General features: G+C 43.4%; 1 protein-coding gene across 1 annotated transcript; it reads left to right on the top strand.

The window, feature by feature from the left end:
* Nucleotides 1–737: 737 nt before the first annotated feature.
* als2a (alsin Rho guanine nucleotide exchange factor ALS2 a) lies at nt 738–15,444 on the top strand. Its single transcript, XM_030786281.1, has 33 exons — nt 738–855; nt 1,255–1,320; nt 1,477–1,631; nt 1,836–3,239; nt 3,421–3,583; nt 3,688–3,784; nt 3,943–4,029; nt 4,196–4,378; nt 4,647–4,807; nt 5,024–5,209; nt 5,605–5,670; nt 5,794–5,956; nt 6,047–6,178; nt 6,385–6,513; nt 8,358–8,428; nt 8,532–8,598; nt 8,784–8,983; nt 9,096–9,161; nt 9,271–9,369; nt 9,482–9,646; nt 9,932–10,043; nt 10,147–10,224; nt 10,325–10,458; nt 10,787–10,951; nt 11,045–11,162; nt 11,276–11,433; nt 11,682–11,804; nt 12,264–12,440; nt 12,575–12,620; nt 12,752–12,813; nt 13,793–13,942; nt 14,240–14,336; nt 14,735–15,444. The coding sequence occupies exons 2-33, from the start codon at nt 1,304–1,306 to the stop codon at nt 14,771–14,773; spliced, it is 5,070 nt and encodes a 1,689-aa protein (XP_030642141.1). The 5' UTR covers nt 738–855; nt 1,255–1,303; the 3' UTR covers nt 14,774–15,444.
* The last annotated feature ends 512 nt before the right edge of the window (nt 15,445–15,956 follow it).

Genomic DNA, 15,956 nt, shown 5'->3' with positions numbered 1-15,956 from the left:
CCTGCTGGAATTCCAAGAAAAGAAAAAAAAACACAAACACTTTGCATAAAAAATGGAATGACACAACTGCAACAGTAAAATATTGTTGATTTAATGGGAAATATTTTACTATTAAGAAACGAGGAAATATATTAAACCATATGAATGAGGAGAGCGGGGGGGGGGGGGGGGGGTAGCTGTGTTTCACTTCGACTTAATAAGTTCTGTTTTTTTGTTTCAGTGTCTTGCATGAAGAGAACATATTCAGTTCAAAATCCCTCTGGTCTATAACAGAATTGAATTTTCAGTGAACTCTTAAATGTGCTGACTTCGTACAAACATAAGTGCACATTATTCACGATTTTAATGGTTATTTAGATAGTTCCATGTACTAATTGTACCCTGTATTACAGGTGTAGTAGCATGTGCAACTAATAAACTACACCACCACTTACATATAAAACTCACTGATATGTCAAGCATGCAGAGTGAATTTTTTGTGTGTAATAACCTGAACTATGTGGATATTTTGCGGGACACTGCGTTCGCTCAGACATGCTACACTTATATTCATCATGAAAAAGCATTCCGGATTTAGTCAACGCGTGCACAATGTTAACCCTAAGGAGAGAATGTGAACGCCTCCCTTGTCTGACTATTTTGACCCTCGGCGCTTTCCATTGTAAACTTGGCCTCTAAACAAACAGGTTTGCTGTTCTGTCAAGTTGTGTTACTAGCGTTCAGTGCCTCTCTGGCTACAAAATGTTCCTACGAGGGCTTTCTTAGTGCTCGCTATGCTCCGGTAGTGTTTGATAAAATTAAATAGATAAGTTCCACTCAGTATGCGGCTCGGATGTCGATATTCTACGAAGTTGTGTAAGTGTCGAAACTGTGTTCGGGCTAGTTTTTCGACTTTGTGTAATAACTTCTGGGTGTGATTTGACGGATAATACACTCATTTGAGCACGGTGACTCGTTTGTCCCACGTCTGCCGTATACCAACTATGTGAGAGTGCGTGCGTGTGAGTGTAAACCCAACCGGGAGAGTTTTTCGTATTCGAGTAACAAATGAAACGTCTATAAAGTGAAACTATTATGAAACCTACCTCCATTCATCTCTGTACCAAATACACAGAATATATGAAGTTACTTTGTTTCTGAAGTTTTTTGTTGTTTCATTTTCATTTTCATGAATTAGCCTTAAATAACACAATTCCCTTATCCCAATCTTGAAATGTGTAAAATTTGCTATCTCTGTGTATGTTTGTGGTGAAGAGTTCAACATGATCATCTCTAGCCACCCCCTCATGCTGCAGCTCGACTAATGGAGGAACAGCTAAGGTACTGTTGTGTTGGAAATAAAATTAAGCAAAAGCACTGTGTTTACTCATTACTCTTCTTGCATTTTGGTGCTTTGTGCTTCTTGCATTCCATTGCATTTTGGTGATGGTCTGCATAGTTCAGATGTGTTTGTGTGTGTACATATTTTGACATTAGTTCTGCAGAGAGGGAGGAAGACGGTTGTGGCGAGAGAGGCGTCCTCCATAGGTGGCAGGGCTACTCCTGCAAGCTTAACCCAGAGAGACTGCTCCTGCCCCGGCCTGTGCTACAAGCTGCACTGGGTACCTGCCATGGTTTACTGCTGACAGAAGGTGTCCATTTCAATTAATCATTTGATCCAGCAACCATAACAAGTTAAACTTTGTGTGTTATCATTTCACGTAGCAATGCCAATACTGTGTGTACTCACTTACATTCACATATCAGTGTAAATATTGTGTGTAGTGAACTGCTGATTTAACTTGACATTGAAATAGCATTAACTGATATCGATCGTAAAATTCCTCTCCTCTCAGAGGGACAGGTCTACAGTTTCGGCGAGTTGCCATGGAAACAAGGTCTGAGGTCACCTCCCGCGAACCCAATTCTGGAGAGTTCTCTCAGCAGCCAATGTGTGCTCAGCATAGCCGCCGGCAGCTTCCACTGCGGCGCAGTGACAGACGATGGCCATGTTCACATGTGGGGAGAGAACTCCCATGGCCAGTGTGGCATTCAGGGGCTCAGGCTTATACCCAACCCCACGCTGGTCAGCCTGGTGGATGCAGAGACCATGCCCTCACAGCAGGTGAGGGTAATGAGTCTTGCCTGTGGGGCCCAGCACACTTTAGCACTTTCGGTCCAACGGGAGGTTTGGGCTTGGGGCAGCGGCTGCCAGCTGGGTTTGGTCACCACTGTGTTCCCAGTGTGGAACCCGCAGAAGGTGGAGCACCTGGCCGGGAGGTATGTGGTCCAGATCGCCTGCGGGGGATTTCACAGCATGGCCCTGGTGAGGTGCTTACCTCCCTCAGACTCCCGTCAACATTCACTGGATAAATGCGGCCAGTGCAAGCAGGTACTCTACACCATGATCGATGAGGATGACCACGTCATCATCTCTGATAACCATTATTGCCCACTTGGAGTGGCCCTGTCCGATGCCAAAGGTCAAGGTCAGGTCCCAAGGTCAGGGCAGACGTCAAAGGAAGGATCACCAGCTCAGACACCCAAAAGCAGTTGCTCCGACCCAAACCTCTTGACTTCGGTGTCTGAGGACTTTGGCCCTAGCTTTAGATCTTCTGATGAAAGAACTTTTCAAACCAACCCTGAAGTGCAGAAGGAGCCTGAGGGAAATGAGCCCGCTCCTGTGAGACTGACTGACAGCCCCAAATTTCCCCTCAAAAGGGAGAAGAGCATAAATAGCTCCTTGTACCCTGACGAACAGGAGCTGAAGAACTACCTCAAAAAGATGTCTGACCTCGCTCTCTCTGAGCATACTCCTTCTACTGAGGTTCCATGTCCTCCAAGAAGTCAGCTTTCAAGCGAATGCCCCTTTAAGTCTGATGGAACTGCATTACCATCCTTACCAATGGGCCCAACCCTGCTTATTACAAGTGATTTTGAAGAGTCTTTGGCTTCAAGTGGGTCTCCGGAGACTCCTATAAACAACACTGGTTCAGTCACAGGTATTCAAAGGGCAGAACCCAAGGGGAAGCTTGCGTTTGATGACTCTTCAGAGGAGTTGGAGATAAAGTCAGACTCCTGCTTCTGTGACACTATTAGCAGTAATGGCTTTGTTCCAGAGGTGGACAGTGAGAACAATAATTATCTGTGTCCAGAAGATTCGGCTCAAGCCAGGAAGAGTTACAGTCTGACTGACATCAGGATAGAGGAGGCAGGGGCATGCAATCGACGAAACTCACTACCCGACCAGCTCGCACAAGGTGATGAAAGTGTCAGTTTTTGAGTCCTGCAGGTCATTTTCCAGTCAGTTTGTAAGAACAAAATATGTGCTTGACTTTCCTCAGCTTTGTTTGCATGGCTACAGTTTTACTGCTTATGATTTATACTACTATACACAAAATGTATTTGTGTCTGTATGACTCTCCGTTTGCTGCTTTGTAGTAACTCCATTACTGGCTCAGAGAGCCAGTCTGAATAGAGGCATCACCATGACAACCTGCGCAAACTCAGAAACGGAAACACTCCTTCCTTCACTCTACACAGAGGTGTGGACGTGGGGGCGTGGCCAGGAGGGGCAGCTAGGTCATGGAGATTACCTTCCCAGGTAAGACAGGGATCCTGTAATCACAACTCACCGTGTTTATCATGGTTTGTCTCTTAATTATGCTCCTGATGATGGAAAATAATAGTGTTCGCTTTCTCCCATAGGCTGCAGCCACTCTGCATTAAAAGCCTGAGCAAAAAGGAGGTTGTTAAGATAGCTGCAGGAGCAAACCACTCCTTAGCCTTGACTGCACATTGTCAGGTGGGCACTGCTAGGGCAACCATACCATACATGTTACATGTTATTTTCCATGGACTGTAAGTTAAAGCTTACACATTCCATACATTTTATTTATCAGTGACAGTGTTTTAGTAATATCACAGACTATAACCACAATGTGTATGCGTTCGTCTCGGCAGGCGTTTTCATGGGGAAGCAATAAATTTGGACAACTAGGTCACATGACCTATCCCAGCACTGTTCCCTGTCTGATTAAGGTATCCCATGTGGTGACCCCACAGGAAGCAACAAAACACACATTTGTCAAATGATGTTTTCTCACGCGTCAGTATCGATACATTTTATCCTGCGGCTCATTTTTCCTCGTTATCTGTGACTGTGGTATTTCTCAGTCTCCTGTTTGTTTGCTCTTCCTTGCGGTAGATGTCAGAGGGGATCCGTGTTTGGGACATGGCAGCAGGGCAGACCCATACCCTGCTGCTGGCCGATGGAGACTGTTTTCAGCCTGTGCTCTATTACAGCGGGGAGCAAATTGTGGAGCAAACGCCTGGTAACCCTCAGACCCATTCAGGAACACACACCAAGATGCCTGTCCTCCTGCCCTTCTGTATAAGTGTCAGTACAACCAGGAATTTCACATGCAAAATCTGTGGAATTAGTAATGTAAATAGCGTAATTAATGTAATTAGTAATGTCGGTTAGGCAATAAATAACATTTGTTATATGACGGCTGTAGAGGTCATAATGAGGATGGTAGTCGTTGCAGTAGCAATAGTACACAGTGTGGAGTCATCAACCGTTGTGATGTTGCAGTAACGCTCGTCTGGACCGCGTGCGCGCGTGTGTGTATGTGTGTGTGTGTATGTGTTTCGGTTTGCTGCAGATGGGCTATGTGAGTAGTGTGTTTGCAGGCGGTGTCAGTTGCCTTGCTCTGGCTGATCAGAATGTGATGGGTTTCATCTCTACTCTGCATGAGCTGGCCTCGGCCGAGAGGAAGTTCTACGACAGGTTGACCACAGTTAAGGACAAGATACGCCCTCTGCTGTCACGAGGTATATATAACACTCTGCTCTCCACTGAACAGAGAGAGAAATCTTCCACAGAGTCTGATGGATCCTAAGTAGGATTGAAATGCAATGCATGTATAAGACAGACATGTGGCTAGACTAAACTGCCATTAATATACAACTCTGGTCTGTGTCTGAGCAGTTTTTTGTAGTTTATATATCTTTTTTTTTTTTTTTTTTTTTTTGTAGAGAGTGTTCGCGTCAGCCTTGGCCGTACCTCCACACTGCTGTTCCAGAAAGTGGCGGGACATTTCAGTCGTCTTTGTCACCTGACTGGCCAGAACTCTGTCTCCCTGACAACCTTTGTGCAGCAGGGCCGAGATGTTCGAACCCTGGTCCTGGTAAAGGAGACAAGCATCTTCCTGGATACCTACAAAGAGCAAGTGCATTTTTAAACTATTCATACGCCACCACTTTGCGTAATGATGTTGGTTTTGACACACTATAAACAGTGGGTGATTTGTTATTTTCTAACAGCGGGAATGGCCCAGTGGCCAACAGGGGGGATGGCCCAGTGGTCACTGACACTACACTATAGAGTAGCATTTTGAGATGCATTTTGGTCATTTTGTTAACAAGGGGGATGGCATCCACCCTCATCCCCTTACAAATCGCCTACTGACTATAAAGTATATACACAGATATCTGTGATCAGTGCTGTAATCAGTCTCCTAAACTGTTTTGTTTTGTGGCTTTTGTTTAGTTTGTTTTATTTTCTCGTTGAGTTTGTGGAAGAGCTCCTCTAACGTTCTCGTTTGACCACCTGCTCCTCAGGTACTTTTGCCTCCTTGGCAACTTCCTGGTGATGGGAGGGTTCCAGGCTTTGGTAAAACCATCACAGTACGTTGATCCATTCTGATCGGCCTAATCTGCATACAGTAATCTCAAATCAGCTGAAAGAGTGAACCCATGTGAACCTTTAAACGTGACCCGTGACTGTCGGTCCCTTTTCCGTCCCGTCAGGGAAGTCTATGGGAAGAAACTTGAGCAGCTGCAGGATGTGTTAGAGGTCAAAGAGAAAAACGTCTCTCAGAGCGACGTTTTGGCGAATCTCTTCTACCTGCCGTTACAACATCTGCACGAGTATGGAAAACTTCTCCTTAGACTGAGCACCTGCTTTGACGTGGTGAGTGTGTTCAGTGAGTAAGTGGAATTCTGTGGTTTTTATGTGGAGGGTTTTAGTCACCTGATATTTATAATGATCTCTGTATCTCAGCACACTGAGGAGTATGTGATGCTTCAGGAAGCTTGTTCAAAGTATGATGCCTTAGCTGCTCTCTTACAAAAACAAAAGAAAGAGGCAGAAAGCACCCACAACTTCTGGCGAAACTTCCCTGGAAAAAACTATGTGAGTTATACATCATGTCATCATTTTATAGTGTTCTCCTGTAATACTGCAGTAACTACAGTATCTATGTTTGTGTGTGTGTGTGGTTTTTAAATTTTTTTTACATGTGCTGTCCTCCACATCCCTCTTTTTTTAAAAGTAAAACTCCCAACTTGCACGTCCAGGACAGTGTAATCCAATCAAATTGTCTGTTTACTCTTTCCCAGAATCCTCTGCGGAAGCCTGGGCGTAGGCTGCTCTGTGAGAGCAGCAATAAGGCCCTGACACTCCAGAACGCCGGAAGGTTCTCTCTCAACTGGTTCATTCTCTTCAACGACACTCTTGTTCATGCACAGGTAGATAACAGTCACAAACACAGCAATGGGCTTGGCCCTGATGCAGCCTATTCATTTACGGCTGCAATGTTTTAAACTCATTTAATATTGATATAACGTGTTTTAATTCAGTATTTAATGCAAATTCCTGTCATATTTGTCTCTGCACGTGTAGGGAACTATTCCCTCTAAGAGATTTGTAAGTATATAATAGGATTACATTTTTTTAATTTAGTCTGTTTTTCTTGTTTTGCTGGAGCTTGGGCTTGGGTCTTTGTCCCTGCATCTCATACAGCAAACAACATTTGTTTTTAACCCTTTCAATCAACTGAGAGAGCAGTAAAGAATAGCCCCTTGAAGTGTCCTACATACTGAGCCGAATGTAACATTTTTAATTAAAAACCAGTTTAAACAGAGCTAATCTGTTCGGAGTCTTTTTCAGTCTCTCTGGAATGTGGCTCCTCAAACAAAGTCCAGAATGAATGAATGAGAAACACCAGTGTTCTCTCAGTTTTTTGATCTTTCTGTTCTTTACACAGCCATCCTAAGCTAAATCCTCCACTGTGTGTGTGTGTGTGTGTGTGTGTGTGTGTGTGTGTGTGTGTCTGTCTGTCTGTGTGTGTCTGTGTGTGTGCGTGTGTGTCTTTGGATAAAGCTCTGGAGTCTACATGATTTATGACTCTCCCAAATTCAACACTGCTGCACAAAATACTCAGCTATTACTGGGGATTGTCTGAGTTTTTGCTTTTTCTTCTGTCTGGGCCATTAAGATAGTTGGGAGTATATATATTTTTTAACTTCATTCTGCCAACATACATTTCATTTTTTAGTCGTGTACAGAATCTTCTCAGACTTCCTGTCATGAGCAGCTTCAATTTCAGATCAGTTCATCCTTCATGGCTTTTAGTTTTTTTTTAGTAGTCATTCGATCTTTAATCTTAGCACTTAACTGCTACGTGTGTGACTGCCAAAATACAGGAAATGCTTTAGTGAGTGAGTGATGCAAAGCATTTTGCAAACAGTGGCTTCAACATACACGTTTCCTGTGTTAATTAAGCAATTAACATTGATGCTTTTGGCATGTATGCACGTTTTTGAGTGGCCACAACCCCAGAAAGAGACCGCAGTGACTTTGAAAGAGGAGTTTCATTTATGACTCGGTTATTTGCAAATGGATTGTCAATGATGAACAGAAGCTCCGGTGTCAGTATAGAGGTCTATTGAAAATTAGGTTCAGCAGGGGTCAAAATCCAACACTCATCAACGCTGATGTTCATTATTGGTTCAGTGACATAGCTGAGTGCAAAAATCAGTCTTGGATGTGACCATGCAGTTTCAGAAGAACAGTCCATCCAGAATGTCACAGAGAGAGTTGCTGTGGTCAGGTCACAGTGCTCAAATCCCATTATAGACAAAACACCAAGAGATGGAAAAAAATTTTTCTCCTATCTCTTCAGTAAGGTTCCAGTAGAATCCATGCCAAGTCGTACTGAAGCGCTTCTGACAGCTTCTTGGAGGCACAAGATTTTTATGCGCTTTTTTATTCTCCTTTATTTTGGCAGTTTTTCTCTCTTCTTCAGTGCCCTGACACTGCAAATTATTTTTCACACCTCTGGTTCCTTTGTGGGTTTCTGCTCTATGATGTTTTAGTATTTCTCTTTGCACAGAAATTTTCCAGTCTCTCTGTAGTCTCTCAGAGTCTTCCTTTTCTGTTGAATTGCTTTGCAGTTTTTGCCAGTTTTTTTGTGTCTTAAGGGTTGTAATTCACATAAGGCACAAAGCCAACACAGCATATGATTCACCAGCATTTACCCGTGTGTGTGTGTGTGTGTGTGTGTGTGTGTGTGTGTGTGTGTGTTCCACAGTTCTCCTCTTATCATGTATATCCTTTGGCTACTCTTTGGGTTGAGCCCGTCTCAGATGAGAGCATCGGCCTGTGAGTGTTTAAACCATCCAGTCGTATTGACCCTTATCTGTACATGACGAGTGTTTGATTCAGACTGTGTTTCGTTGGCATTGACTTCACGTTTCACCGTCAGGTCTGGGCTAAAGCTGACCACTCCTGAGGACAGTTTTACTGTCCTAGCATCCTCGCCACTGATGAAGGTAAAAACTTAATTTGTCCTCTGAAGGTTTTTTTTTGTCCTCTCAGGGTTTCTCCTGTGGCCCTTCTCTTTCTGGGCCACAGAGTTATAGTGTGGTTCTGCTTGGATGTCTCTCTTCTCTCTATATGGGAATGAATCTGTGTGTGTCTATGGGTGTGTGCAATCATTTATGCCTTTTTTATGCAGGCCAAATGGATCCGAGCTATTAACCAGGCAGTGGATGAGGTCTTGCAAGTAGGCCTTGATGCTAAGGTCTTAGGTGTGAACGGGAGTCCCAGAGCTGAGCCCCCTGTCTCTCGCACAGCAACACACACCTTCACCAAGGAAGGCCGTCTGAAAGATGCCACGTACGAGGGACGCTGGCTAACAGGCAAACCCCACGGCAGGTAAGCACACAGGAGCACTGAAGCGTATCAGTTTACCGGAATGACCAAATTTAGCAACTTAAAATTTAGTTTAAAAAAAAACCCAAAACAAACGGTGTCTCTTGGCACACAGGGGGACGCTGAAATGGCCGGATGGTAGAGTTTATTGCGGAGCATTCCGGAATGGACTGGAGGATGGGTAAGAGCAGGGGTTACGACGTCACTGTGAAGTTACGTGAAATGAAAAAAAAAAAAAAACGTTTTCCTTTCATTTGCCTGCAGTGACAATGACTCCTTTGATTCATCAGGTTTGGAGACTATATGATACCCAATAAAACCTTCAATAAGTGCGATCGTTATCAGGGTCACTGGAAGGAAGGCAAGATGCATGGTTTTGGCACTTTTTGGTAAGAGCATGCGCATATTTTTGAGGGAGAGGGGATCTGTGTGTGTCTCCATGTTTATGTATTAAAGCCAAATTCTGTGTGTGTGTGTGTGTGTGTGTGTTTGCGTGTGCAGGTATGCGACAGGTGAGGTGTATGAAGGCCTGTTTCAGGAGAACCAGCGTCATGGCTACGGCATGCTCAACAGCAGCAGACTTAGCTCTCCGTCCTCCAGCGTGTTTGTTGGACAGTGGGTCCTTGACAAAAAAACTGGCTACGGAGTCTTTGATGACATCAGCAGGTGTTTATCCCCTCGCCCTTTAGTTTTCTGTACAAACAAACAGTCTTACCCAGCGGGACATTAGGCACGTAGAATTTAAACTAAAGCCGATGTGACTCCACGTGAATAGAATCCCGTGGGACACTTCCTCAAATGCGGTTATGTCTACGAATGTCTCTATAGTGTACAGAAGCACAGTTTTGAGACGCTCAATAGAATCTAAGTCCTTCCTGTTCACCTAGATCACCTTCTCTTTCTCTCTGACTGTGACCTGTCCTGACTCTGTCCCTCCTCCACCCCTCACAGAGGAGAGAAATACATGGGCATGTGGCTGGATGACCAGCGGCAGGGTACCGGTGTCGTGGTCACGCAGTACGGACTCTACTACGAGGGGGCCTTCAGCGCTAACAGGATGATGGTGAGATTCCCTGTGTTTTCGTGTTCGTGCCCGTTGGCTGTTCGGTGGAGAGAGTGAGCGCTGGACCGTAGCCAGGGGCTTCATGTCTCTTTTTCACCCACAGGGCTCTGGACTGTTACTCAGTGATGATGATGCAGTCCTGGAGGGAGAGTTTTCAGAAGACTGGACCCTCAACGGGAGGGTAAGTACATGTCAGTAGTGGAGCTGACTTCATATGAGACAGTGGTTGAATGTAGTTTGGACGTTTTTCTGTTGGTGAGTGGCCAGTTTTGTTTCTTTAGGGTGTTCTCTCTATGCCTAACGGGGACTCTCTGGATGGGATCTTTGTTGGTGAGTGGAGAACTGGGCTGAAGGTGGCTGGAACCTTTATTAAAACCAACCTCTACGGTATGGAGAAGAAGGAAACCAGAGTCCCGTAAGTAAATCTGTATACAGTGAAATAAGTTTCAGTCTGGATCTTAATTTGAGCTGTATGAGTTTTTAACTGGAGAGATTGATTGTGTAGATGGTATGTGAGATACCTGTGACTGTAATATGCATTACGTTTGCTTTATTTTGTGAGTAACGGTGTAAAGCTGTGCTGTATATGTGCAAAGATGTTAAGTATGTCTGAATGTTAACTGTATGTAGTGACATATGGTAGTGTTTTGTGTGTAGTAACTGGGTTTTATGTTGTAATTGTATGGGATGCTGATATTGCGTGTGTGCATGCGTGTGCACATGTTGTTTTTTTCTGTGCACAGTGCTCTTGGCTCTATGGCAGTCTCGGCAGATGAGAAATGGAAGGCGGTATTTGAGGAGGTTTGGAGCAGACTAGGCTGTGATGGTCCAGGAAGAGGGGACAGCGAGAAAGCATGGGAAAACATTGCTGTTACCCTGACAACCAGCATCAGGCAGAAACGAGACAGGTACACACTCTCTTTTTATGGGCAACTTAATGAAAGCACTGTGTCCATTCTCCTAAAAAGTAATGTAACAGATATTTCTTCCTGTACTTACAGTATGAAGCATTTTTCTCACTCCCAAAATAAAATACTGGAGAGTTTAGAGTTCATCCCTCAGCACGCTGGACCCATCACCGTGGAAACTTACGAAAACATACGCCGCTACCTCCTCAAGGTGAAACAAGGACTTTTTTTTAAGTACAACTCAGCATTCAGAACTGGTTCAGAACTGCTATTTACTACTGATCTACTTCTCCCCTGCCACCCCCCCCCCCCCCACAACCCCAGGCCTGTGAGCTGCCCTTGCACCCTCTGGGCTGGCTGCTGGAGACTCTGGTTACCGTATACAGGATGACTTATGTGGGCGTCGGCTCAAATCGGCGTCTTCTCTCACAGGCGGTTGAAGAGATCAGGTCCTACCTGAGACGAATCTTCCAGCTGGTCAGGTAAAGGATATTATAATCCCATATGGTCCCTTCAGACTTTTACCTTTCAATCCACTTTCCAGTCCAGACACTGCAGGTCGGTGCAGAGTCTGTCAGTTACGGTAAATCAGACAATAACAGCCTCTAATGAGACTTACACTGTAACGTGTGCGCCAAAAGCGCTTAAAAGTTGTCGTGATTCCACAGTGCTTTTGGGAGAGCATCCAAAGTATGTTAATGTGAACTCTCTTACTTGCTGTGTCATGCAGGTTTCTGTTTCCCTGTCTTCCTGAGGAAGGAGAGTTTATTCCAGATCACAAGCCTGATACCACACAGAGGAGACTCAGCTGCTCCCTGGAGAGCAGCACTCAGTCTGACATTCTACAACAGGGGTAAGACTGCTCGAGTCAGTGTGTGTATTTCATATATTTATACTGTGGAATACACACACACACACACACAGAGTCTTATCAGAACAAACATTGCCAACTACTGTGCATTTTTAGAGGTGCCTTATCATTAAAGTACACCCAAGAAGGTTTACTCATCCAAGCCAGTCACACAGCACAGAGAACACTACTCAGATGGAGAACACAGATATACTGTTTGATGGACACGATCAGTTAAGCAAAAAGAACCAAGCCTTAACTACGTCCCTGTTATGTGTTTTCATAATGTCATTCCTACACTGTACGCCTGCTCACCTGCTAGAGGAGTAATGCAAATTTATGTGTGTGTGAATGTTTGTGAATGATATGTTTTGTGACTGTGTGTGTGTGACTGTGTGTGTGTGTGTGCGTGTGTGTGCGTGTGTGTGTATGTGTGTGTGTGCGTGTGTGTGTGTGTATCAGTGTGGTGGTGAGCAGCTCATCTCTCCTACTGCCCGTGCTGCTCCCCTGTCTCTACCCTCCTCTGTTCACTCTGTACACGCTGGAGAAAGAGAGGGAGGATCAGGTGTACTGGGACTGTGTGAAACGCCTCAACAAACAGCCCGACCTCGCCCTCCTCGCATTCCTGGGAGTCCAGCAGTGAGTATGAGACGCATGCAAATGCTCCACATACTCCCTCTCCTGATATGGGATAACAGTGGGACAAAACAGAACATGCCTGATGTAATTACCTTTTGTTGTCTAACAGATAAATGACCCCTTTTGTTTTCCAGAAAGTTCTGGCCTGTAACTATCTCGGAATTGGGAAACAGCAAACAGGTGAAGCGCTGTTCTCGCTGTTCTGTGCGCTGCTATATTTTGTCTTTTTGGTTTGTACGTTTGTTTGTTTAAAATGCAAATTTGCACTGGGTTTGCTGTCTTTAACATTTTTTTGTTGATGTGATCCTTAGGTCCTTGCGAGTACAAAAGACGCCTGCTTTTCCACAGCTGTGGAGACCTTACAGCAGATCAGGTGAGCGGTTCGTTTCCATGACGATCAGAATGATTCAAGTGAAGTTTTACTTGAAAGCAGCTTCACGCAATCCCAAATCTAAATTTTGCAGTGTGTATGTTCGAGACAGCATGGTCAAGGTGTGTTCCCTTACATCTTGGTCATTAAAAGAGTGATTTATTTTTGCAGCCTAAGGAGTATCTTTCTAATCTTTGTAATGCTCTTAAACACCTTTCTCCTAAAATATGTTTTACGTGAGCATTAAGCATGAGAACAGAATCAACAGCAACACTTAGATCTTTAATGGCCACCACAGTGGATCCAATATTATTATCATTATTATTAGTAGTAGTAGTAGTAGTATTGATAATAATAATAGAGAACTGGAACACTTCATCTGGATTGAATGACCACTCTATGTTATCTGCAAAACAGTGCATATTGAAACATTTTTATGAATTATATCAGCATAAAAGGTAAATGTAGTCATGTAGGGAGTAGGCTGTAGCACTCACCCCTAAGAGACACTATTTTTTTTTTCAGTCTGTTTGAAAAATTCATAATTTTGTTCACAAAGTGGTAACAGTTAGCGAGATAAGAACAGTTCCTGAAGAATACCTGGCTTTGGCAAAGTTTACTACACTAAACTACAAGAATTTTGTCTAAAGGAATATTATAGTCTGTAATGCCATATTTACATGTAATAAATGTAAATCTGGAGTCGGAGGGTAAAAGCAAAGCTTTCACTCCCTGATTAGAGTTTTTTTTGTGTCAAGCTTTGACCTGTAGCTCAACTGAAACATCGTTTTAGTGTTAAGCCTGAACACTTAAAGAGCTGTGACTTTCCTGAACATAAAATAAACATTGAAAATGGATCTTAAATTTAACATTTCAGTTAGATCTGGGTTTGGTTCAGTTAATGAAATTAAACATGAAAAAGACATTAAACTCTTTTTCCAGTCCTTTCATTGGCTCTGTTTGTCTTCTCGTCCTTCTGCAGCACAAGGTTCACCCCCTCAGACAAGCTCCTTGTGATTCAGCAGACTTTTGAGGAGATGACACAGGAGGTGCAGACGCTGTTGGGACAGGACTTCCTGTGGTCAATGGATGACCTTTTCCCGCTCTTCCTGTTTGTTGTCCTCAGATCGAGGTACGTTCATGATGGCCGCCTCTAAAACGTTCAGCTGGATTTAAAAGTCTGTCTTGGCTACTATTCTTTTCTTTTTTTCCAACCAGTTGTTTTTTTCTTTCCGCATAATTTAACAAAAGCAAAGGCAGGTCAAAAATAATATTTTGGTCTTCTTAAGTATTCACATCAGATTTCCGTATCATGCCTGAAGTTTTTCAACTCAAGGTAATTCCAGTGTGCTTTTTCAATGTAATTTGTAGTTACTGGAAGGTGTGTGTGTGTGTGTGTGTGTGTGTGTGTGTGTGTGTGTAAATGCAGGATCAGAAACCTGGGCTCTGAGGTTAGTCTAATTGAGGATCTGATGGAGCCAAGTCTACAGCATGGAGAGTTTGGCCTTATGTTCACCACTCTGAAGGTACCTCTCCCCTCATGTCCCACCCTACAGGGAAAATGAGAGAGTTTTGTCAAATCATTACATTTCCACATAATCGCTTTGTGTAATTGTAAAATTAACGTTTTAAATTGTTACATTTATTCACCTTGCAAGTGTGAGATGTATTGCAGGAGATGGTTTAGATTAAATCTGTATCAAAGTGCACAGCGAGAAAATGAAATATTAAACTAAAGTGGAACTTCACTGAAAAATCTCTTTCTCTCTCCCTCTCTCTCTCTCTCTCTCTCTCTCTCTCTGTCTGTCTGTCTGTCTCTCTCTCTCTCTCTGTCTGTCTGTCTGTCTGTCTCTCTCTCTCTCTCTCTCTCTCTCTCTGTCTCCTTTTCATATCTTCCACGTCTTTTTCTTTCTGTTGGGAATAGGCTTGCTACTTCCAGATTCAGCAGGAGAAAACGACGTAGGTTTTCGTGTTGGGGGTGTGGTGGAGGAGTGTTGGGGGTGTGGTGGAGGAGTGTTGGGGGGTGTGTTTCTCATCCCTCTTGCGGATGCTTCCTGTGAGTTCAGCCCAGTCTTAAGGAGTAGCTTGAGAGAGATGGGCACAGGCAACGGAGAGAACCATTTTACACTTAAACACAACAGTGGCAACACTTCACTGTGCTTCCAAATCTTTTCAATGCAAAACGGTCTCTGCACCACTTCCCTTAGATTCTACACTTTTATTTATCTCATTTGCTGCTTTTTTTATTCTCAGAGATACTAATGAACTATTTCTTCAGAAATGCACAGGTTGTTTTCACACTGACTGAAAAGGGATCTATTGTATTGTATGTATCAAGTGTATGTAGGACTCAGACAAAAAATGTTTTTTTTTATACAGGTAAATTGCTATAGTTGATTGTATTGAATGCGGTGCAATTAATGATCTGTAATCATTTAATGAACTCTACTGACTTAAAACTATGGCACTAACACAGATTAGCACTCCAATCCATAGCTGCACTCATAAATCTATGGACTGTTACTGATTGTTCCTATTAGACCAGTGTGTCATTTAGCAAGAAAAGAACTTTCCTAACGTGCTACATCTATTGAGAGCGTGAACAGTTGAGTTATGTTCTGGTTTAGTAGAGTTACCGTGATATCATTTGTCATTCCTCTACGTCAGAAGGATGGTTGAGGTGAGTGTAGCTTGTGCCTTTGCACAGTGACTTAGTTTTACTAAACTAGAACAGGCATTTCTAACGGGTATGGACTTGGTGCTAGATTTGTATTGAGATCCTACCTAAACCAACAGAGTGATAAGAAAACTGCTCATCAATGCATCTGAGACATGGTGCATTAATGAGTTTTTAGATCAGTTGTAATGAAAAATCATTTGAGCTAAAATGTTTTAAAGTGCGCACTGACTGGATAGTGACAAAGGGATTTTTCCTGCTGGAATGTCTTAAGAATGTATGTGGAATGTACACTGGAGAGAAATAGTAGAACATTTTGTTAGATGGTTTGGAGGGATAGCTTCTGATTCTAATATGTTGTTTTATATAGAACAAAGGGTAATCTTTTCATTTTGATTTTGTTTATGGGGGGGGGGGGTGAAAAAAGATAAAGACTGCTTTTTAAATTTGTCTGTATTTTGTCTTAACC

The sequence above is a fragment of the Chanos chanos genome, chromosome 10, assembly GCF_902362185.1.
Source record: "Chanos chanos chromosome 10, fChaCha1.1, whole genome shotgun sequence".
NCBI classification, from domain to species: domain Eukaryota; kingdom Metazoa; phylum Chordata; class Actinopteri; order Gonorynchiformes; family Chanidae; genus Chanos; species Chanos chanos.
This window is presented reverse-complemented; position numbering and strand designations above follow the sequence as displayed.

Excerpts from the sequence above, each read along its gene's own strand:
- als2a (XM_030786281.1), top strand. Across the intron at positions 9,162-9,270 it reads CGGAATGGACTGGAGGATGG|GTTTGGAGACTATATGATAC; the intron begins GTAAGAGCAGGG and ends TTGATTCATCAG. Across the intron at positions 11,434-11,681 it reads CGAATCTTCCAGCTGGTCAG|GTTTCTGTTTCCCTGTCTTC; the intron begins GTAAAGGATATT and ends TGTGTCATGCAG.